A 26,353-nucleotide genomic window follows, 5' to 3' on the forward strand; every position below is an offset into this window, starting at 1 on the left:
GTATTTAGGGAGTGTCCTAATCTAATAGCATTAGGGTCTGTAAAATGAAGAAGGACTAAGACACACAGGAGAGGTCACATAAACTTAGAGCAGAAAGGCAAACATTTCCAAAGCTGAGAGAGGAGGCTCAGAGGAAACCACACTTGTGACATCTTACTGGACACTGACTCCAGAACTTCAAACCACTTAGTTTATAGATGTTGTAGCTGAAGTAAACAGAGATGTTCTCAGGCATTTATGAATCAATGCACAGATTTGGTTAGTCTTTGTAGCTATAGCTCTTTACTTCAGCAAGTGACATCCAGGCAAAAACACTTCTAGGTCTATATTCTTTCCTGTATCACAAGTGTGGAGGACTTAGGCTGGCACATGGAGTTCAGCCTTGCGCTGATGGCCTTGTTCCCTTTTCTTTGAACATCTTTCCTCTCTTTGTGTCACATTGTAAGGTCTTGGCTCCTATAATGAGGCACCTGCTCCGTGTATGACAAGATGTTTTATTTTTCTTTGCTATTGTTAAAATGTTTGAAAATTACAGTTTCCTTAAAGCTATCAAAGATTATTATGTCATCAATTTGATCTTGATTCTATTTCAGAACATGCTAAAGAAATATTTTAAAAAACAATAGCATCCCAATCCAAAGTCTTTCTAACGTATTCACTGGAAAAGCCAGATCATTCAAATCACAAAAGGGAAAATCTTTACTTTCTCAATCTAATGTCTCCAAGAAACACTTAAAGACAAAAGAGAGATTGATGGCAGACCTCTACAATAAAAACAATATATCATTTATAAAACAAAAGGTCATTCCCTCTTCCCCCTGTGCCTGAGAGTGAACTGGAAAAGAAAACAGACATTAGCCAGACTTCTGGTTAGTTGAATACTGTCACATAATTCTGTTCTCCATATTCTCCAACCCAAGTAATACAGTGAATCCACACAAAGCTACTGAAATCTGAAATCCCTAAAGTTGTCCTCCAAACTCCACATTCAGTCATGGCTTGTGTACACACAAGCTCCCATGTCCAAAAAAAAATGAATATAATTTAAAATATTTTAATTTAGACCTTCATCTGGGGGCTATGGCTTGACTACCCCTATAATAAATCAATGTAATTTAAAGTTTTAAATGCAGTCTTTAGAGAGTGTAACATTGGATAAAGTTAACGTTCATTTCTTAGCTTTCACTAACCACACTGTGCTCATTGGCCACGTCTGCCCAGTGACTACTATAATGAACAGCATCATGAAATGACCTACCAGGCAGAACATTAGCATACATAAATCTCCCAATGTCAAATAAGGGGGATATGTTAATATTATAAACTAACATTGTGGTAAATTGGAAAGGAAAGTATCACTTCACAAAAATAAGTAATTCTGATAATGTAGCAGTTTAAATTGTCCTTTGATGAGTGTTTGGGTTTCTCTATGGCCACTAAATATTCTTAGCCCAAACAGCTTACATGTGCCAGTTGCATGATCATGTGGAAATATTTGAGAAAGCAGAATGTTGTATACAATGGATTTAAAAAATATTTAACAATATTTAACCAGGCAGTGGTTGTGCATGCCTTTAATCCCAGCACTTGGGAGGCAGAGGCAGGTGGATTTCTGAGTTCAAGGCCAGCCTGGTCTACAGAGTTCTAGGACATCCAGGGCTGCACAGAAAATCCTTGTTTCGAAAAACTAACTAACTAACTAACTAACTAACTAACTAACTAACTAATAAAAAATAAATTAAAAATTATATATATATATATATATATCTTGTTAGAATGCTTTTATTTTAAAAGATTGCCTTTTTTTTTAACAAACAACAGAATATTGCTAAGGAGAACAGAAGATGTTATGAAGTATGGTTGTACATTGTTTCCTCTAATTCATCCTCTGTCATAGCCAGTTGGAATTAGACCTGATGAATATGATGATTTATGTTGAATTTATAGATTAGAACAGCAATATACTAGAAGGTGAAATGACCTTCAATAATTATTGGAGAGTTGATGTTGTTAAATGCCCATATTACTAAAAGCAACGACACAAAGTTTCAGTGCAGTTTCCATCAAATTTCCTGTGCCATTTCCTCCCAGAAATAGGTTTTATGCAAGAGGCTACAGAGAAGGGTCACTTGGGAGTACCCAGACCTGAGAACAGGGGTTTCCATTTCAAGCACACCCATAACTGCACAGTGTAACTACAGCAACACCAAGGGCAAGGAAACAGTGGAGGTTCAAGATCCCAGGAGCTCACAAGACATTCAGCCAAGCTAATGGGTGTCCTCCCGGTTCAGAGAGAGATTCAGTCTAAAATCAAAACAAGTTGAAGGACAGGAGAAAACAGCCAGCATCTACCATTGCCCTGAACACACAGGCACACATCTCATTTGGGAGCACAATAGAACCCAGATATCCAAAAGTAATTCTAAGCAAAAATAAAAATGCTCTCTCTCTCTCTGTGTGTGTGTGTGTGTGTGTGTGTGTGTGTGTGTGTGTGTGTGTGTGCGCGCGTGTCTGTATGTGTGTGTTATTTTTGAGTATGCATGCCCAGGCATGTGGGTGCCAAGAACAAAGGTCAAAGTATAGAGTCTTCCTGTGTCATTTTTGACCTTGCTTTTTGAGATAGAGTCTCAGAGAAAAATGAATTCATCTGGAATATCCAGAATGTCCCCATTATAGCCTCCCAGCCTGGCATACTGCCACACCCCACTTTTTATTTATTTTTTAAGGTCCCATTTTATTGATTTTTTTATTAGATATTTTCTTTATTTACGTTTCAAATGTTATCCCCTTTTCTAGTTTCCCCTCCCAAAACCCCCTATCCACTCACTACTCCCCCTGCTCACCAACCCACCCACTTCTGCTTCCTGGCCATGGTATTCCCCTATACTGGGGCATAGAACCTTCACAGTACCAAGGGCCTCTCCTCTCATTGATGACCAACTAGTCCATGCTCTGTTACATATGCAGCTGGAGCCACGAGTCCCACCGTGTGTACTCTCTGGTTGGTGGTATAGTTCCAAGGAGCGCTGAGGGTACTGTTTAGTTCACATTGTTGTTCCTCCTATGGGGCTGCAAATCCCCTCAGCTTCTTAAGTACTTTCTCTAGCTCCTTCATTGGAGACCCCGTGCTCAGTCCAATGGATGACTGTGAGCATCACCTCTGTATTTGTCAGGCACTGTCAGAGCCTTTCAGGACACAGCTATATCAGGCTCCTGTCAGCAAGCTCCTGTTGGCATCCACAATAGTTTCTGGGTTTGGTGGTTGTATATGGGATGGGTCCACAGGTGGAGCAGTCTCTGGATGATCATATCCTCAATCTCATACCCAGCTTCTTAAGTGAATACTGGGGATCCAAACTCAAATTCTCATGCTTGAGCTCCTGTAGCAGTAGTCTGTTAACTGCTCCTGACAGGTCTCACACATGCACCTGCCCAAGAGCTATCTGGACTCATGAATGGAAGACACACACACACACACACACACACACACACACACACACACACACACGTTAGTTTTAATATGCCTTGACTAGCTTAATGGCTGAGCATTTCTAATTCTTTCCACTGCTAGCAAACACTCCCCTTCAGTTCTCCCGAGTTAATGTCTTTTAAAATCCAGATTCTATCTCTGCTACCCCAAAAAGGATCGGGGAACTGCCTGTGTGGCCACTTTTGCTGATACTCACATGTCAGCGGGCCTTTAGGTCAGGACTTTCTTCTTCTCATCATAGCGATCTTTCCTCTCTCCAGGTTCCTAGCCTGTGTGAATCTCAAAGTCCCTCTTACTCTATCTGCCCAACCATTGGCCCTTGGCTCTTTATTGACTGATCAAAAACCAATTAAGGACAAGGACCTTCAGGGTTTGGACATGTAGATTCCTGCTTTTGGGAGCCGGATTAATTCAAAGCATTAGAACCAATCCCCAACATCTCGCCTTTTCTGTCCAAATTAAAAGAAAAAAAAAGAGGGCTTTCTCTCAGACATAAATTGAGCATAATCATAAAAATTATGTAAATTACAAAGTACGATATACAATTCACATTTAGTCTATCATATTTGTCAATTAGATAAAGGACTCTTCCATCTATCCTAACTAAAGACTATACTTGAATGATGTTCTGATTTTAGCTTGCATTATCATCTGAAAGCCATCCTTTCAAGTCTATGTCATATCTCTCAATATTAAACAACTTGTTTGTTAATGAGACAATAACTAGTCTTTAATCCTCTCAGAAACCTAAGGACGAATAAAATATTTCCTGAGTATATAGGAAACATGAAACATAGCTTCTAAAACTTAGAACAAATTGTAAAGACAATTGACTACCTAGACATCCCCTAATTTTTTGGAGCCTTCTGGCTCCTTTTGCAGCAGCCTGCCTTCTTGGCGTGCCTGCCTCCAGAATTCCTATGATTACAAGGTCTCAAATTGTGTCATTGCCCTTGCGTTCACCTTTAACCTTCTGGTGAAATGAAATGAAAAGCACTACTTGCCTTCTACAGTTTGTTCCTGTTCTTAGTTGCATTAGCAATTTTCTGTCTTTTAGCAGCTGAGTGAGCTAGTCAGCCTTAGAGATGTCTGCAACTGACTTCTGAGCTCCAAGGCAGAAGCAGTATGAAACACGGGAAACATCACCACACTGAAAAAAACGACCCCATTAATATCCAGCACCACAGCACTATAAACTTGCACCTTACTGATAACAGATCTGTTGGTCACCTGGACTGATCATATCTCCGTTGGATTTGTAACATGTTTAAAAACATTAATGAGAACAGAGCTAGAGAGACCCTACTGAGAATGGAATCTTTAAAAAAAAACCCACAACATTAATATCCTCTTGTAATTTATTAGAAAAAAATAGCTAAAATATTCCAAGAGATTTAATTATAATAATAACCTTGGAAGACTCTCTAATTAACAAAATCTTCCTCTGTCTCCACCAAGCACCAAATTTTATTATTTTCATTAATGTAGTACTTGTGATGCTATTCCTCTTATATTTAGTTTTATTATTAAAAGAAAATTAATACAACTGTTAATGATTGAGAATGACCTACTTGCAGACCTAGGTCACAAATAGTTTGATCAACAAAAATAATTAGGTTAGCTGAGGAAAATATGCAACTTTAAAAATTAATTTTCAGTCATTGTTTCCAGTAACAAGAAGCTGGCTTGCAATTGATGTTATTGAGGGAAAATATTATGATCCTGCATCAACTGAAGAACGTCACTAGAGTTATATGTCTGAGTTTAGGAAACAGTATGCCATGTTTGACAATGTCTATTGCTGATAATAGGAAAGAATAACACTGAAACAGGTAAAGGATAGGAATCTATTAAACAAAAGAATGATGAAAAGGCAGAGAGATATTAAATGATAACTATTAAATAAGCATAAAGGCATTTCCTGTCATCTACTATAATCTAACCTTCAGATGGTACACAAACATGGAAACCAGATTACAATCCACCTGTTCTTAACACTCTGAAATACTGTTGCAGAACATCACTCTTGCAAGACACAGTCTGCTCTGGGCTCTGCCTGTCCCTGTACTTTCTTTCTCCTTCTGTTTCCTATTATTATTATTATTATTATTATTATTATCATCATCATTATTATTTAATCTTTTCAATCATTCCTGTCGTTATCACCCTTCCTTTCTACCCTCCAATATTCCTCATGCCATTCCTTTTTCCCCCACCCAGTCTCCAAGAAGATGTCCCCATACACCACACCCCGACAACCACACAACCCACCAGGCCTCCACATTCCCTGGGGCTTCAAGTCTCTCCAGGGTCAGTTGCATCCTCTCTCACTGAGTCATATAGAGTCATCTGCTATATATGTGTTGGGGGCCTCCTATCAGCTGGTGTATGCTGACTGGTTGGTTGTCCAGTGTTTGAGAGATCTCAGGGGTCCAGCTTAGTTAAGACTGCTGATCTTCCTATAGGGTCACCTTCCTCCTCAGCTTCTTCCAGCTTTCCCTAATACAACCAGAGGGATCCCCGACTTCAGTTCATTGGTTGGGTGTAGTGTCTGTGTCTGTATTCCCTGTACTTTCTTATTGGGTATGCACTTTCTTAAAGGACATGGTTTCTCTATTAACTCTATTATCTGAGACAATTTATGCCACTAGCGAAACTTAGGAGCAGACAGCATCCCCCAAAGGGCTTCATTTTAAAATTTCCCTTACCTTACTATTTTTCTCCTATAAGACATTCAGTATGGCCCCCTGCCTTCCCTTTGGGATGAGAGGAAGAAATGGACCTCACACAAATGATAATGCTCCTTTACTATAGCTCTCCCTATATTGAGTAGTAAAATCCCATTTTTCTAAACCAGGGGTCTCATACCATGTGCTACTGTCCACAGAGCAGCATTAGAATGCTTAACTTGTAAGTACCAAACAGTGACCTAACTTGTAAATCTCTTGAAATATTCTTTTAAAGCTAGAGAACCACTAGAGGATAAAAATACTGCTTTGTTTTTGTTTGTTTGTTTGTTTGTTTGTTTGTTTGTTTTAGATTTTTATGTGCCTTTTAAAATTTGTTATTTTCTATATTTACATTTCAAATGTTATCCCCTTTTCTTATTTTCCCTCCAAAAACCCCCTATCCCCTCACCACCACCCGTGCTCACCTACCCACCCACTTCTGCTTCCTGGCCATGGCATTCCCCTATACTGGGGCTAGAGCCTTCATAGGACCAAGGGCCTCTCCTCTCAATGATGACCAACTAGGCCATCCTCTGTTACATGTGCAGCTGGAGCCATGTGCACTCTTTGGTTGGTGGTATAGTTCCAAGGAGCTCTGGGGGTAGTGTTCAGTTCATATTGATGTTCCTCCTATGGGGCTGCAAATCCCTTCTGCTCCGTGGGTACTTTCTCTAGTTCCTGCATTGGGAACCCTGTGCTCCATCCAATGGATGGCTGTGACCATCTGCTTCTGTATTTGTCAGACACTGGCAAAAGGCTTTCAGGAGACAGCTATATCAGGCTCCTGTCAGCAAGCACTTGTTGGCATCCACAATAGTTTCTGGGTTTGGTGGTTGTATATGGAATGAGTCCCCAGGTGGGGCAGACTCTGGATAGTCATTCCTTCAGTCTCTGCTTCATACTTTGTCTCTAAGTCCTTGCATAGGTGTTTTTCCTCATTCTAAGGGAGATCAAAGTATCCACACTTCGCTCTTCCTTCTTTTTGAGGTTCATGTTTTGAGAATTCTATCTTGGGTATTCCAAACTTCTGGGCTAATATCCATTTATCAGTGAGTGCATATCATGTGTGTTCTTTTGTGATTGGGTTACCTCACTTTGGATGATATCCTCAAGATCCATCATCCATTTGTCTAAAAATTTCATAAATTCATTGTTTTTAATAGCTGAGTAGTTCTCCATTGTGTAAATGTACCACATTTTCTGTATCCATTCCTCTGTTTAGGGACATCTGAGTTCTTTCCAGCTGCTGGCTATTATAAATAAGGCTGCTATGAACATAGTGGAGCATGTGTCCTTATTACATGATAGAGCATCTTCTGGGTATATGCCCAGCAGTGGTATTCCTGGGTCCTCAGGTAGTACTATGTCTAATTTTCTGAGAAACCACCAAAACAATTTCCAGAGTGACTGTACCAGCTTGCAATTCCATCAGCAATGGAAGAGTGTTCCTCTTTCTTCACATCCTCACCAGCTTCTGCTGTCACCTGAGCTTTTGATCTTAGCCATACTGACTGGTGTGAGGTGGAATCTCAAGGTTGTTTTGATTTGCATTTCCCTGATGACTAAGGATATTGAACATTTTTAGGTGCTTCTCAGCTATTCAGTATTCCTCAATTTTGAATTCTTTGTTTAGCTCTGTACCCCATTTTAATAAGGTTATTTGGTTCTCTGGAATCTAACTTCTTGAGTTCATTATATATATATTGGATAGGACCTCCACATATAACCAGAGATACTGAAACATATACAGGAGAAAGTGTGGAAGAGCCTTGAAGATATGGGCACAGGGGAATAATTCCTGAACAGAACACCAATGGCTTGTACTGTAAAATCATGAATTGACAAATGGGACCTCATAAAATTGCATAAAAACTTGTAAGGCAAAGGACACTGTCAATAAGACTAAAAGGCAATGGACAGATTTGGAAAAGATCTTTACCAATCCTAAATCTGATAGAGAGCTAATATTCAAAATACTGCTTTTTATATTCATTCAATATTTTGTATAAATTTGTAGGATACAAAGTGATGTGATTTATGAATATAATTTAAAATACTTTTTAATTAAAGTAACCCAGCTATCACTTAAAACAATCAACAATTTGAAGAACATTGAAAATTTAATCTTGGGAACTGTGAAATCATGACAGCCTACTAACTGTTTTCACCATGTTGTACAATAGAAATATATTGTGTATGAAGTGAAGAATATTCCATTCAAATGGGCACATTTGAACTCATTCACAAGGAGAAGTGTGTTTGGGTGTATGTGTGTGTCTGTGTGTGTGTGTGTGTATACACATATACTTATTTCTTCCATGTGTCCCTCATGAGGTTTGTTATTTTATCTTATCCAGTGGTTTTTGTTATCAGTATTAGCTCCTCAGAGATTAATGCATGTTAACATAGAACATTGGGTCATTTATGCTAGACTGTCAGGGTATCCACATGACTTTTAGAGTTTCATTTCTACAAAAGGTATATCAGAAACATGTACCTTGCTGCAGCGTATTGAGTATACAGACATTCAGGAATACCATTTCATAGCTTTACTCTATGCAGGGGCAATGATATCCTAGGATTCTATATTTAGTGCTCCATTCACTGAATTCCAAGAAAATGTCCACAATGTTAAGTATTATGTCCTAAGAGCCAGAGCGTTGGGAGTTATTGCATACCGTGCTTAGCACATGTGTCCTAGATTTTGGAGTAGTTTCCGGCATATAATGACTTCCCGAGGTGTGAAGACTCACTTGTTTGGTTAGCAATAAAAGCTACACATCAGAGAGGTATCCAGACATTGCTACCCATCTTCCTAACTGGAACTTATTCTTCTTGATGTAAAAATCATTTGAAGATGCCATTAGAATCACATCTATTTTGTAGAAACCCATCTGTGTAATATCATGAGCATAGTGTGTGATGAACATAACTAGGGATATATAAGACTTAAAAAAAGGGATGTTTAAATGTGTGAACCCACGGTCAAGGTATGCTGGTCATAAACATTGATCGCTTATGTACTAAGGAAGTGGTGACTGTAGAGTATTGGCATTTTATGTTGTTTCTTTTATGAAATTTTATGTATGTCATACAATTACAGCTATTACATGAGCATCTATAGTAAGAGGGGCTCATGAACAAAGAGACAGCCTGTGCATTTTTATTGTTTACATCATTATGCTAAGAAAGGAACATGCATTTAAGAATTAACCACACTTAACTAACAAATGACAAGTTCCCACTTGACTGGCTAATTACATTCAAGAATATTAAAGGTCATCATTGGCTAATTGCCTCAGTGCCATGCATTTTAGTGTTTGGTGACAGATTTGTGTCTCTGACCCTCATAATTAAATTAACTAATTCTAGAATGTTTTATGGTTTTTGTTATTATTGATTGAGTTTATTTTCTTTTTCCCTTGCATGCTTTTGAAGCCACAGAATATATTATTTATTTGTTCTGTTTTAATATTCATTGACTTTTTCCATAATGTAAAACCCGAAATGAGAATAATGACCGAACACTAAATCTATCACTTATATTTTTCCTAATTTAAAGTGTAAATGAAATTGTAAGTAGATAGCAAAGTCAATATGATATTGCATATGAATTAACCTTCCAATTGTGGGGCCTGGAAGGATGGCTCAGCAGTGAAAAGCACACACTGCTCTGGCATAGGACCCGGATTCAGTTCCTATCACCCACATCAGACAGCCCAAGACCGCATGTAACTCCATCTTTAGATATTCTAACATCCTCTTCTGTCCTCCACAGGTACCTGCGTTCACATGGTCCACATTCATATACTCAACATTCATAAAATGAAAATAAACAAATCTAAAAGTGTAAACTGTTTTTGGTTAAGTCATTATAATATACAAATACCTAGTGTTTCAAAACATTTTTTTAGTTTCCCTTAGATTAAAATATCCAGATCTGTATATTTTATTATTAATGTCACATTGTACTTCAGGAAATTACCAACATTTGACCACTGGACCTTCAACATTTGCTATTTCCTGTGGTCTAATTTAACTTGTGAAACTGGAAGATTCAGTACATAAAGGTTTGTTGCACTGTCAGTGACAAATTTTGAGATGCTTATTTCCTGAAATACATAGCAAGCATGGTTTTTAAGTTGTTTTCTATGAGAATTGGTTTTTCCCAACCCCCTTTGTTTTTCCAGATTTTTTATTAGATATTTTCTTTATTTACATTTCAAATGTTATCCCCTTTCCTAGTTTCCCCTCCAAGAACCCCCTATCCCCTCACCACTCCCCCTGCTCTCCAACCCACCTACTTCTGCTTCCTGGCCATGGCATTCCCCTACACTGGGGCATAGAGCCTTCACAGGACCTAGGGCCTCTCCTCCCATTGATGACTAACTAGACCATCCTCTGTTACATATATAGCTAGAGCCACAAGTTCCACCATTTTTTTTCTTTGATTGGTGGTATAGTTCCAAGGAGCTCTGGGGGTACTGGTTAGTTCATATTGATGTTCCTTCTATGGGGCTTCAGTTCCCCTCACCTCCCTGGGTATTTCTCTGGCTCCTTCATTGAGGACCTCATGCTCCATCCAATGGATGACTGTGAGCATCACTTCTGTTTTTGCCAGGCACTGGCAGAGCCTCGCAGGAGACAGCTATATCAGGCTCCTGTTAGCAGGCTTTGTTGGCATCTGCCTACTGTCTGGGTTTGGTGGTTGTCTATGGGGTGGACGCTACCTAAATTGTAAACATTTATATATGAATATGTCATTTTTATGTATGTGGGGCTAAACCCATGGCTTCATGCATACCAAGCAATGCTTTACAGGTATCTGAACCCCAAGTCCTATGTGAGTATGCGATAAAGTGGATTTTGCATAATATTTAATCTTGTGTGAATATTTGTTCTTTTAGATATAGGTCATTTCTTTATCATATAGCTGCCAAGCCTTTTCTTTTCCTTCTTTTTTTAAAATGTATTTTGGTATATATTTTCATTTTTTAATCATTTTATTTGATTATATTTGAAATGATATCCTCCTTCCTGGTTTTGCCTCCTAAAACCCCCCAGCACCCTTCTCCCACCTCCCCTTTGCCTCTATGAGGGTGCTCCTCCACCCACTCACCCACTCCTGTCTCACCGCTCTAACATGCTGGGGTATAAAGCCTCTACAGAACCAAAAGCCTCCCCTCCCATTGATGCAGACAAGGCCATCCTCTGATACATATATATTTGGAACCATGGATCCCTCCCTCTTTGGTTGGTGGTTTAGTCCTTAGGAGATCAGCGTGGTCAGGTTAGTTGATATTGTTGTTCTTCCTATGGGGTTGCAATCACCTTCAGCTCTTTCAGTCCTTCCCCTAGCTCTTCCATTGGTGTCTCTGGGCTCAGTCCAATAGTTGGCTGTGTATATTTGCATCTGTGTTGGTCAGGTGCTGGTAGAACCTCACAGGGGACAGCCATAGCAGGCTCCTGTCAGCAAGTGCTTCTTGGCATTAGCAATAGTGTCTGGATTTGGTGTCTGCTGATGAAATGGATCCCTAGGTATCTGCAGATGGGATGGATCACTTAGGTGGGGCAGTCTCAGGATTGCCTTTCCTTCAGTCTCTGTTCTATTTTTGTCCCTGTCTTTCCTTTTGACAAAAACAATTCTGGGTTAAAAATTTTGAGACTGGGGGGAATTTGGCCCCATCCCTCAACTGGGGGGCTGGGTCTATCACCTGAATCTATCTATCTATCTATCTATCTATCTATCTATCTATCTATCTATCTATCTATCTATATCTATATCTATCTATCTAAGAGATGTTCATCCTTTATTATATCTGAGTCCATCTTCAGTGGCACGTTGGTACTTCTTTCTCCTCTCTAACTCAAGCTACGTTTCCCCCATCTTTCATACGCCTCTTTCTTAAGAGACAAGAAATAGTCAGACCCCATAAGTCTATGAGTATGTAGTGATTAGAAAAACTCTATTTCTGGGTCAATGAGGTGGCTCAACTGATAAAGTAACTTGTCACTGAAGTTTGACTATCTGACCTCAGTCCTCAGACCTCATATGATGAAGGCACAGACCTGACTGCAGAGAGTTTTCATGGAAGACTATATACTCTGTCAATCTATCTATCTATCTATCTATCTATCTATCTATCTATCTATCTCTATTCTCTTTTCTCTGTCTTTCACAAACAAACAGTAATTTGGAGAAGGAAAAAAATACTCTATTTCTGGTGGCTATTGATTTTATTTTCACTGTTGAAAGCTGAACTCAGTTCCTTGCATATGCTAAATAATCACTCTACCACTAAACCAATCCCCAAGCCCTAAAGGATGTTTAATATATTGCTTATGTTTCTGTTTCTTTAAAAGTTTTTGACTATGGGTCAGTAAAGGTCATAAAATGACGCAAGAAATTCTCGGTGGTCTATGTTAAAATGAAACAAATTAACCAAAACCCCATATTGAACATGGTAGGCTATTAAAAAGTAAGGTCTTGATTGTTCCAAGACTTTTTACCATGAAGGAGTATTGAATTTTGTCAAATGCTTTCTCAGCTTCTAATAAGATAAACCTGTGTTTTTTTTTTCCTTTGAGTTTGTTTATATAGAGGATTATATTGATGGATTTCCATATATTGAACCATCCCTGCATCCCTGGGATGAAGCATACTTGATCATGATGGATGATTGTTTTGATGTGTTCTTGGATTTGATTTGCAAGAATTTTATTGAGTATTTTGCATCAACATTCATAAGGGAAATTGGTCTGAAGTTCTCTTTCTTTGTTGGGTCTTTGTGTGATTTAAGTATCAGAGTAATTGTGGCTTCATAGAACGAATTCTATCGTGTTCCTTCTGTTTCAATATATGGAATAGTTTGAAGAGAATTGGTATTACATCTTCTTTGAAGTTCTGATAGAATTTTGCACTAAACCCATATTTTCCTGGGATATTTTTGGTTTGGAGGCTTTTAATGACTTCTGCTATTTTTATGGGTTACGGACTGTTTAGGTGATTTATCTAATCCTAATTTAACTTTGGTACCTGGTATCTATCTAGAAATTGTCCATTTCATTCAGATTTTCCAGTCTTGTTGAGTGTAGGCTTTTGTAGTAGGATCTGATGATTTTTTTGAATTTCCTCACTTTTGGTTGTTATGTCTCCCTTTTCATTTCTGATTTTGTTAATTTGGATACTTTCTCTGTGCCCTGGCTAAGTTAGTCTGACTAACGGTTTATCTATCTTGTTGATTTCCTCAAGAACCAGCTCCTGGTTTTGTTATTTGTATAGTTCTTTTTATTTCTACCTGGTTGATTTCATCCCAAAGTTTGATTATTTCCTGCAGTCTACTCCTCTTGGGTATATTTGCTTCTCTTTGTTCTAGAGCTTTCAGGTGTGCTGTCAAGCTGCTAGCATATGCTCTCTCCATTTTCTTTTTGGAGGCACTTAGAGCTATGAGTTTTCTCATAGCATTGCTTTTGGTATGTTGTGCCTTCATTTTCATTAAATTCTTAAAAGTGCTTACTTTATTTCTTTATTTCTTCCTTGACCAAGTTATCTTTGAGTAGAACATTTTTCAGCTCCCATGTGTATGTGGAATTTTTGGGTTTTGTTTTGTTTTGTTTTGTTTGCTTTTGTTTTGTTTTTGTTATGGAAGACCAGCCTTAGTCTGTGGTGATCTGATAGGAAGGAAGACATGCCTCAGTACATGGGAACGCCAGGGCCAAGAAGTGGGAGTGGGTGGGTAAGGGAGTGGGGGGGAGGGTATGGGGGACTTTTGGGTTAGCATTGGAAATGTAAATGAGGAAAATACCCAATAAAAATTTTAAAGAAAATAAAGAAAGAGGAACAAAATATGGGAGGAAATACAGAGACAAAGTGTGGAGCAAAGACTGAAGGAAAGACTATCCAAATACCACCTGGGATCCATCCCATATACTATACAGTCACCAAACCCAGACACTATTATGAATACCAAAAAGTGCTTGCTGACAGGAGCCTGATATAGCTGTCTCCTGAGAGGCTCTGCCAGAGCCTGACAAATACAGAGGGGAACATTTCCAGCCAACCATTGAACTGAGCACAGGATCCCCAATTGAGGAGTTAGAGAATGGACTGAAGGAGTTGAAGGAGTTGGCAACCCCATAGTAAGAACCACAGTATCAACCAACTAGGACCCACCCCAAGCTTCCAGGGACTAAACCACCAACCAAAGAGTACACATGGAGGGACCCATGGCTCCAGCCACATATGTAGCAGAGGATTGCCTTGTCAGGAGAGGTCGTTGATCCTGTGAAGGCTCTGATGCCTCAGTGTAGGGAAACACAGGGGTGGAGAGGTGTGAGTGTTTGGATAGGTGGGAGAACATCCTCATGGAAGCAGGGGGAAGAGGGAAGGGATATGCGGTTCCCAGGGGGGAAACCCTTAAAGGGGATAACATTTGAAATTTAAATAAAGAAAATATTCTAAAATGATAAAATAATAATAATCATAATAATAATAAAGTGACGTCTTCTGGTCTACAATATGTTTCTGGGTGTCTCCACTGATGATTTTTCTTGCACTGTGCCTTGTTTCTCCAGAGCCATGGTTATTTGATACACATGGCTACCTGTGTATTGGTGTCTGGCAGGCACTAATTCCTGAGTACATACTTTCTCAATTTCAAATCCCCATGTCTAAAAACTAACACCAACTCAGAAATGGAGTGAGGTTCTGCTTGATATTCCCTCTTCTAAGAAAAATATATAATCCTTTGTAAGAAAATTTCATCATATAAAGTTTTCTCAAATTTCAAGATTTCAGCAGAAGTATACAAACTATATTTAAAACTCAATTAAATCAAAATGCCATGTTGAACTTTGGTTAGGTGCTGTTAGTAGCAGTTCTGAACTCAGATCTTGATTTTTATAGTGGCTCCTCCACTGTCCTTAGGGATGGAATGCTTTCTTTTACCTTGCTCCTTCAGCCACCAGAACTATTCCCAGGTACCTTCAAGTATGTATTTCAGACAAGACTTTCCCTGAAATTCTTTTTGCAATTCCTTGACAGAATAAGACACTCCTCCAGGGCACTCCTCCAGTACATGCCATGTCTGCTATTGGAGAACCTTCAAGTTATATTTTAAAAGTTTAGATATTTCCTGATCTCATCTAGGAAGCCACTAGATATTTTGAGCTACCATAGATTCATAATGGATTACAAGATTCCTTTGAATTTTTCAGAAGGTTTGTATTGGTTCCCAAACATCCTTTAAGTTGCATTAACAGTAAATTAAGTGAACACAAACCCATTGATTTCATCACAATTTAAATGTTCTAGTATTGTATCTGCATTACTGAAATGCTTGTGCTATCATTCCTGTGATCCTATATCAATTTCTAAACATGCTGGTCACATGAAAGCAACCATGATACAGGTATTTATTTATACCATGGGTGAACAGGGAGGGCTAACTCTGAGGATCATTCTATAGGTCAGAGCAATGTTGCATCTATCAGTAACAAATGTGTGACTTACTAACAAAAGTATTGGAAACTTCACTTCCATATGGTTGTTTGATATAAGTGAAAATGTCTTTTAACATCTGTCATAGTCACAAAGGGTTATTGACAATCTGGGTGTGTCTCCTTCCAGGCTTATATGTTACACAAGCATTTGCCTGTGGTGTGACATTTTATTATATTAATGTAAAAATACAATTATAAATCTTGCAGTGGATTTTTACAAGAATTAGTAGGTTGCAATTAAGTTATATATGAATACATATTCCATTGTTTATTTGTAAGTTATGTTTTATCAAGCATATTTTAATATATATATATATATTTATGAAAATATTGATACATACTCACACAGTTTCCCTGTAGAGGTACCACAAGAATTCAACTGAATAAGGACTTGTAAAAACAGGTTTCATTTCTTGGGGTTCTGTATAACTAATGTCTATATAATAGCTATTTCAATAGATTTTACTACTTTGGTAATTTGAAGCTTTCATGTAAAACCAATATTATTTAGGTTTGACAACCAATGTTGGTATAGAAATTATAGTTTAAGAATGAATATATAAGTCAAAATGAATTCTTAATTAGAAAACTAGTAGTTATGTAAAAGAAGATTCACTACTTACTATTTTAAATAAAATTTTATTTCATTTTATTTTGTGGGTGTGTGTGTGTGTGTGTGTGTGTGTGTGTGTGTGTGTGTGCGTGTGTGTGTGTGTGCCTAAGTGTAGGTATATATACCAAATGTGTCCAGTGCTCATGGAGGCCACAAGAAAGCATCAAATCTTCTGGAACTTGGTTTACAGATGGTTCTTACATGGCTATTGCAAACTAACCCCAGGTTTTGAGCAGTGCATGCTCATGACTGTTGGGCCATTGCTCCAGCCTCTATTCATTACATTATCTGAAGCCGATAAAAATAGTAGTCTGGTGTCGCACAGCAGCGTAGTCAAAGTAATATGCCTTTGCTTCCCACACTGCTTTTCACAATGCTCTGAGATACGAATTATCTATAAGTTATAGGAAATTGTAAGCCATTTAGTCTCACTTTCTGGGGGGTTGTTAACTTAGACCCACACCTTGTGTTGTACCAAAGTAAGTTGTGTGTTAGGACAAGCCTAGAAAACAGCCCAGACTGGGCCTTCTAAGGAAGTTGCTAAGGCCTTTGTATTTGATTGAAACAACAGGAAATCAAGCAATAGATAGGTACACAAATATGAAGAAATCTTTTTGTTTGTTTGTTTGTTTGTTTGTTTGTTTGTTTTTTCGAGACTGGGTTTCTCTGTGTAGCCCTGGCTGTCCTGGAACTCACTTTGTAGACCAGGCTGGCCTCAAACTCAGAAATCTGCCTGCCTCTGCCTCCCGAGTGCTGGAATTAAAGGCATGCGCCACCACACCCAGCATGAAGAAATCTTAAAGAGAAGATATTTTAGAAGCTATATTATTTCTTGCTCTATTTCACAAAGAAATATCATATCCACTCATAGATAGATCATGTATCTATGGACAGAAGACGTAAGTGTTTATTCCAGACATTTTTCTCTGACTGAGACATCAGGAGTACTCTGTATGATTTTGGAAACACCACTTAAAGACTTTGAAATCTTCAATGCTATTTTCAGCAACTAAAATAAAGTGGGTGGTTAGACACGAGATACTCACAGGTTAGACAGAATGCTGTTTTCCTTCAAGGGAACTGTAGAAAATGAAGCGAGCCACTCTTCTACCCAATGACTGTAATCGGTGCATGCTGACTACCAGTGTAGTTCACATAGCTGGCAATCTGCTTTAACCCTTCTTGGCTTTGCAGTGTGTGCCCTTTCTCACACTGGGACTTTATTGTCTGCATCTGCCCTGCAGGCTCAAAAAAATCATACAGCAGTTCTTTCTCAAAAACGACCAGCTGAATTAATTTGCTACCTTTGTGTAGCTCCATGCCTTTACAGCATTTTTTCACATATGATTCTCCTGGTTTTCCCTTTTTGTTTGCTGAGAATCTCATGCATCTATGCAATGGATTTGGAGAAAATGCAATCCCAGCCTAACTTCCCTTAACTCCTCTCAAATATTTCCTCCATCACATGTCTTCCAAGATTCAGATCAAGTTGGCCAACATTCCCACACTGAGGGGAGGCTCTAGGAAAGTCCCATCCCAGGTGGAAAGCTTTCACTAGCTGACTCCTGGTGGGAGGAAGTTTCGATTTTCTTCAGTGACTCTGCCACCATTGAAAGTTTCTATGTCTAGTGGATGGTCCTACACCAATGCACTTCCTGTAGCATTGATTTATAATTTGAAAATCCTATACCTCCTACAGGATAGTTCTTAGAGAAGTCTCTAGTACGCAATAGATGCTCAACAAAGTTCAATGAAATGAGTAAATACACAAAACTATACTGAGATAGAGTCTTAGTTCCTGATCCAAATTTCCAAGGGAAAAAAAATGGCAGAGAGATAACTCTGGTGTAACCTCTACATAAATCAGACTTCTTTCTGGCTCTCTTTCTAACTTCTGTTTTTGCCTGCCCTCAAGTGGTCCACATGCCCTCTACATTATCCAAAATGGTCTTCAAATTCAGCTTCTATGATGACCATGACAGTAAATAGCTCTTCAGGAATCTTGTATTGGGCATGGTGTGTTTTGCAGCTTCCAATGTGGCTAAATTACTGCAATGAGATTATATGGTAATTGCTACCATTTTACCATCATAAGAACTGAGCTGCAGGGTAGAGACAACCATGATGTGCTGCCACACCTGGGTTGGCAATTCTGTTAGGAACTCCCATAGGAAGCCAGAGTGGAGCTGGAGTGGGTTAGCCCTTAGGCTGTGCTATCACATCTCCCTACCCAGTTTCTAGAACATCATTATTTTCTTCCATCTCTTCTAGAAAGCCAGGTTTATGGAGGGAAAATTGGCCTATGAATAATTTAAGACTTTGTTTTGAATGGTTAGAATGGAATATCGGCAAGTGTGTTGATTTCTGTGGCTGTGGATTAATTAATGGCATTTGCTGCTTTGCAGAGCTGTTTATTTTAAACATCTATATATATACAAACATGTTAATGAATATTCATCCTTCTAAAAACTTTGCACTAAAAGTTGCTTTTAAAAATAGACCAAGTTATAGGAAACAAAAATAATATGTATGTGTCAACATTTATTTTTTCTTCATTAGTAACTAATTACAAAGAACAATTGAACCTTGCACTTCATGAAATTGTGCATTAACAGAGAAGCTATTTCTCTATTCTGAGAATTTGCTGGGTATGATTTTTACAGAAGTAAAAATGTACAGAAGAAAATAAAATGCTGTACTCTCCCTAGACGAAATTGTAGCATTATTCTTGAAGAAGGGAGACGATGCTGTGAGATCCGACCACCTAAAGTATCTCTCTTTGGGTTTTGATTGATTTGAGCCAAGATGTATCCACATTGTAAACGAATATTCTTTGTGCTACATTAGCAACTTAATATAGATTAATCAGGTGAGTACTCTATGGAATATACTATACTGAATACTACAGGCCTAAAAAGTCATTAACTTTGCTATACTCCTTTTTTTGTAAAAGGAGCCAAAATTCTAAAACCTGAAAAATATAGGAAAATGAAAAATCCTATGTATAGACACTGTAGGTATCAGAGCAAATAATAGGTTACAATCACTCAGAGGTCATCATATGCCTTGCGAATGCAAAAAATATTTCCTTAAGAAGCATCATATAATATGACTTTGAAGAATCATCAGAATTTCAACAGATAAGAGGTAGAAGTAACAGGGAAGGATATCAGGGCCATAAAAGCAGAAACCTACACTGACCCGTGGATCATCTAGCTGCTTCCACAAGATACAATTATAATTCAAGATAAAAATGTCAGAATTCTTCTCAACCCCAGCTTTATTTTTATTTTTTTACTAGATATTTTCTTCATTTACATTTCAAATGCTATTCCTTTTCCTAGTTTCCTCTCCAAAAGTCCCCTATACCCTCCCCAACCCACCCACTCCTGCTTTCTGGCCCTGGCATTCCCCTATACTGGGGCATATAATCTTCGCAAGGCCAAGGGCCTCTCCTCACATTGATGGCTGAATAGGCCATCCTCTGCTACATATGCAACTAGAGACACAGCTCTGTAGGGTACTGGTTAGTTCATATTGTTGTTCCTCCTATAGGGTTGCAGACCCCTTTAGCTCCTTAGGTACTTTCTCTAGTTCCTTCATTGGGTGCCCTGTGTTCCATCCAATAGATGACTGTGAGCATCCACATCTGTATTTGCCAGGCACTGGCATAGCCTCACAAGAGATAGCTATACCAGGGTCCTGTCAGCAAAATCTTAGAATTTCCACGTTACAATTTGCAAAACACATGAAACTCAAGAAGAAGGAAGACCGAAGTATGGATAATTCAACGCCAGCTTTCTAGTCAAAGCTAGAGTATAGAGATCTGCCATGAGAAGGAGAACAGAATGCAGCAACGTGGTTTCTGTAAAATTTGCTGGAGGGTCAAAAACATAGATACTTGATATTCAAAACTTTTGAGGCCTCCTGTAGGTCAAATGAGACTTCAAGTTGCCCACTATGTTATACTGTGTGGATAGTGTTCTGGGTTGTTCTATCTATGACAGCTCTCAGAAGAGCTGATCCAACTGGCCTGGGAACTGTTGTTCACCAAATAGGAAAGATGATTCTTGTGCCGATAATAGCTTCTTAAACTGTAGACACAACTTGAGGGTCCTCTCCACACCTGATTGGTAACACATGTGTGAAATATTCCATATGAATAACGAATATCAAGAATTCCTCATCAAGTAAAAATAAAATAAGAAGAATCACATAGGATGAAAGATACAGTTCTAATCTACAACACCAACTTTATTAAGAGGTCTTAATCTTAAAGAGTGTAAGCCTCTAAATTAAAAGAACTACTTATGTACCCAACACAATGGAAGAGAAATCTGCAAGAGCAAACCATGATGAAAAATTAGAGCCCTGTGTACGGAGTACCAACATTTAGTAACTAAGGTTACTAAATAAGGATGCGATCTTAACATTAGCAGTGAAGTGGTATAATTGGAAGATATTAACTTAAGCCAGCACAGAGAAACAAGTGCTGCACATAATCTTATATTTTAAAGTAAGACATTCTTACTGGATGTGTGCCTGTGACTCACAGCAAATAGACGGAGTTGGGGAAGGTGGATGCAGGAGGCTGCCTTTGAGCAGTGTGTGTTGAAGGTATCTGTAGAATTAAGATGCTAGATGTCAGTTACACAGACAAGCTAGCACATGCTAACCAAAGCCTAATAAGAACAAACAGGAAGGCCACCAAGAATTGGAAAAGCATCCAAAATAGGGGGAAAAAATCTTTATCATATAAGTGCAACAGAAAGAAATTTAGAACATATGCTTATCAAAAAAAAGAAATTCTCAACATTGCTGGGCAGTGGTGGCACACGCCTTTAATCCCAGCACTCAGGAGGCAGAGGCAGGCAGATTTCTGAGTTCAAGGCCAGCCTGGTTCACAGAGTGAGTTCCAGGAAAGCCAGGGCTATACAGAGAAACCCTGTCTCAAAAACCCAAAAAAAAAAAAAAAAAAAAAAAAAAAAAAAATCTCAACATCAATACTCAGTAGTAGAAATAGAACACATTAAATCGGAACTTAACAAATTTTGATTTGAAAATTATTTCCCCAAACTTATTTCCATTGTTTCATTCTTAACTTCTTGTTAGCATACAAAGGAACATATTTCCCTGGCTATCTTAGTTTTCCGTTGCTGTGAAGAGATCAAGGCAACTCTTATAAAGAAAAGCATTTAATTAGAGCTGGATTATAATTTCAGAAGTTTCATCCATTATTGTTACAGCCGGTTGCATGACAGCATGCAGACAGATATGGTGCTGGAGAAATAGCTCAGAGTTCTACATCTGGATCCACAGGTGGCAGTATAAGAGCAGTACTGAGCCTATCTTGGGCTTTTGAAACCTCAAAACCCACCCCAAGTGATATACTTTTTTGAAAAGGCTCATCTCCTAAACCTTTCAAATGGTGTCACTTTCTGGAGACTAAGCATTCAAATCTATGAACCTGGTTGTTTGGGGGCAGGAGGACATTCTCATTCAAACTGCCACACTGACCTTAATCAACAATATAATACCTTCAAGAATTCTATGAAGTGATGTGTTTTATTGTGTGACAAAAACTACACGGACAATCTTGAAAACACTAACATACGTGTCTCTACATTTTTAGCTAACTTTTTTTCTAAATAATGTTTATTACTTAAAAGCAATAAACTGTCTTTTCTCACAAAATCAGGTAAGACCATTATTCGATTAGGATTATTATTGATAGTATAGCTTATTTATGTTTCAAGAATTGAGTTTCAAATGACTTAAAAATATGAGTGTATATAATATGTAATACCATATAATGTATAAAACATATAATAATACAATCAGGCAAGATGGCAGCAATTTGTAAATTGGTAGGTAAAGGATAGGTGAATTTCTGTTATCTGTTGTCAGTGTATCATTTTTTTTTTACAATTTAGAAATTTCAACTTCTGTCCCTAAACAAAAGATAGGTTAGAGAGAATATGGAATATAAAAGAAATTGAAGAGAGAAAAAGAATCTCTCTCATATCCTCACAGTAGAAATTACTTTGGAAATATTTCAACACTAAGGTGAAATTCAGAAAAGGTGAGCCTGTTTTAAGGGAACCATGGTAATGAGGTCATAGGAGCCAGGCGTGGTGGATCAGGAAGCAGGAAGGAAGGGGCATCCCTGTGAGTTTGAGCCAGTAGGGACTACAGAAAGAAATTAGGAAAACTAACCCACCTTCAGACCTACCTTGTTGCACATCTATGTGAACCAGAGTACAATGAATGATATCATGAAGGGCTGAAAGAGCATTAATCACTGGAAAAATAACCAGGGAAATAATTCCCACCTTGTTGACACAAAGCCTTTAGTGCTTTTGAAATAATCCAGGAGTGAATCCTTTATTTTACCATAAATGATCTTAATTGCATTCTTTATTTCATGAATACTACTCTTAAGATAACATTGGAATATTTCACTTAAAAGTCAAAGATGTCTAAAGTAGAATAATTAAAATTTACATGGAGGAACTCATTAATATTTCACACAAAAACATGATGACAGAAAAATGAAAGAGACAATTAATGACATAAAATTTAGATTCAGAATATGTGATGTAGAAATAATAGCATCAAATAAGGAAAAATGATGGAAGTAAGGAAACAGATTTTCAAACATTAAAATAAATCCTTCACTGATAAAATACCAGTGTTCTGATTAATAAAAATTAAAAAATAAATTCATGATGAAAGTGAAAAATTTTAACTTGCAATTTTCATTTTTAGTGTCCAGCATAAGCCGTAAGAGATTTGTTAGTCCCCAGAGGAAAGTGAAGGTATGAACTGGTAGGGTAGGGTGCAAGAATGTTTCAAGGAGAAAAGTGGTACAGTGAATATCTGGAGGTAGACCTGGGGAGTAGTCAGGATGAATGGATAGGGTTTAAAGTCGATGACCACAAAGGAACATAACACTTAATCTCTCTCTCTCTCTCTCTCTCTCTCTCTCTCTCTTTCTCTCTCTCATAGAGTGATTGATAGCTGCCGTGTATAATTGCTAGCCTGCCTGCACGCTCCAAATGACATATCTTCAGGCATTCTGTCAGTATGATTTCAGCAAACTTGGCACACCACATTGCTTATGAGATTTAAAAACGATATTCTTCAATCACACTCTCCCTTTTCTCTCTCCTTTTATTCGTTCATTTATTTATTTACTTACCTTTTCAATAATGACTCCATTTTCCCAACTTGAAACCTAATCACAATTAAAGGATCCTATACTCTTAAGTTTTCTGTCTTAATAATAATGGTGGTTATCAGGAGAAAACAAAACTTTGAGTACGATTGCCACCAATACTTTACACCACTGTTAGGCTAGTGTTCCTAGATACCTATAAATTATTTTTGTTGTAATTCATTTGTAATTTTGCCTATATGTATTATCTGTGTCTGTGTGTATATGTATGTGTAAGGGGGGTGTAATGTGCACATGAGTGAAGGTACCACTGAGGTCAGAAGAGGATGCAAGAGCCCCTGGAACTGGTGTTACACCCAGTGTGCATGCTGGGACCTGAACATAGAGTCCTCTACCAGAAGAGTTATCTCTTTGTCGCTCTTACACATGGTATTCTGAAAGGGAAGGATTAGATTAAATTTCTTAACTGATCTTTATTATATATCAACATTGTAAATGCATCTCACAATAGGTGTTTCTCTATCATTGAAGACTGAGAGTTTATTTAACAAGTACTAAATATTTCCTATATACTTCATATTTTATTTTATATATTATATATATGTGTATATGATGTATATATATACATATATATGTGTGTATATGTATATATACATATATATATACATATACATGTATATATATATATATATATATATATATACACACACACATACACACACACACACACACACACACACACACACACACACACACAAATGTTTTCCTCATCTTCTTTCTCCTCTTCCAACTCCTCCCAGATCCACCTCCTCCTTACCCAACCAACTTCATATTCTTTCATTCTATTTTAAAAAGCACACAAAGCCTCAAAAAAGGGAAAGAAAAAAAAAACTATTTTTTAAGATTATATGGAAACTGTAAATATATTCAAATATAATCAAGCATAAAAATTAACCCAAGCTTATGGGACATAAATTCTTAGAAAATATAAATAAATCAAAGCAGACTGATTAGTTTAAAAATGTTGTATTTCTTTATATTTCAGGGGTATGATGATGGCTATGGGGGTGAATATGATGACCAGACCTATGAGGCTTATGATAATAGCTACGTGACCCCAACACAAAGGTAAGGCATTTGCTGGCGAATCACACTTCCAGGTGTTATCTCTGCTCTATTTTATAATACACATGTGAATTATAGTTAGATTATATGAGGGTTTTAAGCAGTGGATTTAATCTCCATTACCTTCCTAAATTATCAAATTGCTTACTAAACCATAAGAGATAAAATAAAGTAGCTCTATAACTGCAAGCAAGGAAACAATAGTGTGTAACCTGAGGAGGGGTGATTATAATACCAGTAAACTCATTAGAGAGACTTATACTTAGCTAAGCACCACTGTGTATAGAAACTATTTTATTGAACTTGTAATTTAATTAACAGAGCAGGCAGCTTTCTCAATGTGACATTTTTTACAAACCTGTAATTTTTATTTATAAAGCAAATCGCAAGGAAATGTTATTGATAAGATGAAAATAGGCAACTGAAAAAAAAATATCTCCTGAAATAAAAGATATTCCTCTTCTTTCTCATCACTATCTGTAAATTGCTGAATATCTCTTTACATTGACCTAGAATTTGTAATGTTGATAAATCTGTACTACTTGAAAGTCAGATTTAGTGAGATACTGCTTATAACTGATAAAATTTACCCATTTAGAACTCAACTTGTAAGAGGTTCACAAATGTCTGCTATGGTGTAACAAGCTCCATAAATAACACGTATGTAGAGAATTCCATCAGCCCCAAAGTTTCTCTTTGTAAATGATATTTGTTATCATCTCTTGCCCCCTTTCCTTAACATGCTATGGAATCCCCAATTTAGTTTTATAGCTATATACACTTGCCCTTTCTACAATGCCATATAAATAAACAACAGCCTTTTCTTTTTTCATTTTAAAAATTTCTTTATTAACTTATTTTATTTATTTACATTCCAAATGTGCCCCCCTTTCCTGGTCCTCCATCCCAGAGTTCTTCACCCAATCTCCACTACCCTTTGCCTCTGAAAGGGTGTGCCCTCACACACCCATCTCCCTCACCCATCCACCCACCAAGCCCCCTCATGTACCAACTCCCACCTAACACTCCCCCAGCTTCCCCCTTCCCTGGGACATCAGGCCTCTACAGGCACATCCTCTACCATGAGGCCAGACAACCCAGTTCTGTGCTACATATGTGCCAGGGGCTACAGACAAGCTCACAAATGCTCTTTGGTTGGCGGCTTAGTCTCTGGGAGCTCTGAGGTGTCCATGTTAGTCGATACTGAGTTCACCTTTTGTTCTTTTTCATGAATATTAGCATGTATTTATCATTAATAAGATTCGCTGTGGCATTCCTATCAATGTGTTTCTCATGTCAAGTGATGGTTCTATCTTCTTTCCTCTTTCCTTTTGCTTCCTCCCCTTCTGGTCCATTTCCAAGGCCCAATAGACCTAGGAGATGCTCTTCCACTTCCAGGGCCTTTTGTTGTTATTTCAGTTTCTACATGTATCAGAAAATAATACCATTTGTCTCTGACTCTGTCATATTTCACTTGATATGATAATTTCCATTTCTATTTATTTTCATGCATGTGGCAAGATTTCATCCTTTGGAGTAGAAAAGACTCTGATGTATATATATATACATGAACATTTTCTATTACCCATTGTCCTAGTTAGGGTTACTATTCATATGATGAAACACCATAACCCAAAGCAAGTTTGGGAGGAAGGGTTTTGTTTTTTGATTTTTGTGGGTTTTTGTTTTTTTTTGGGGGGGGGAGGCTTATAATTCTG

General features: G+C 37.8%; 1 protein-coding gene across 4 annotated transcripts in view; it reads left to right on the plus strand.

Moving 5' to 3' along the window:
• Khdrbs2 (KH domain containing, RNA binding, signal transduction associated 2) overlaps window positions 1-26,353 on the plus strand; it is a 532,623-nt gene that overhangs the window by 422,014 nt on the left and 84,256 nt on the right. For all 4 annotated transcript variants that reach the window (XR_001783140.2, XR_001783141.2, XR_373242.4 and 1 more), the window contains exon 7: window positions 24,556-24,638. Coding sequence is in view for 1 of the 4 variants with exons in the window: in NM_133235.3 (NP_573498.1) it covers window positions 24,556-24,638 (83 nt within the window). In the remaining 3 variants the exon portion in view is untranslated. The remainder of the gene's footprint in view (window positions 1-24,555; window positions 24,639-26,353) is intronic.

Source organism: Mus musculus, chromosome 1 (genome assembly GCF_000001635.26).
Source record: "Mus musculus strain C57BL/6J chromosome 1, GRCm38.p6 C57BL/6J".
Lineage (NCBI taxonomy): Eukaryota > Metazoa > Chordata > Mammalia > Rodentia > Muridae > Mus > Mus musculus.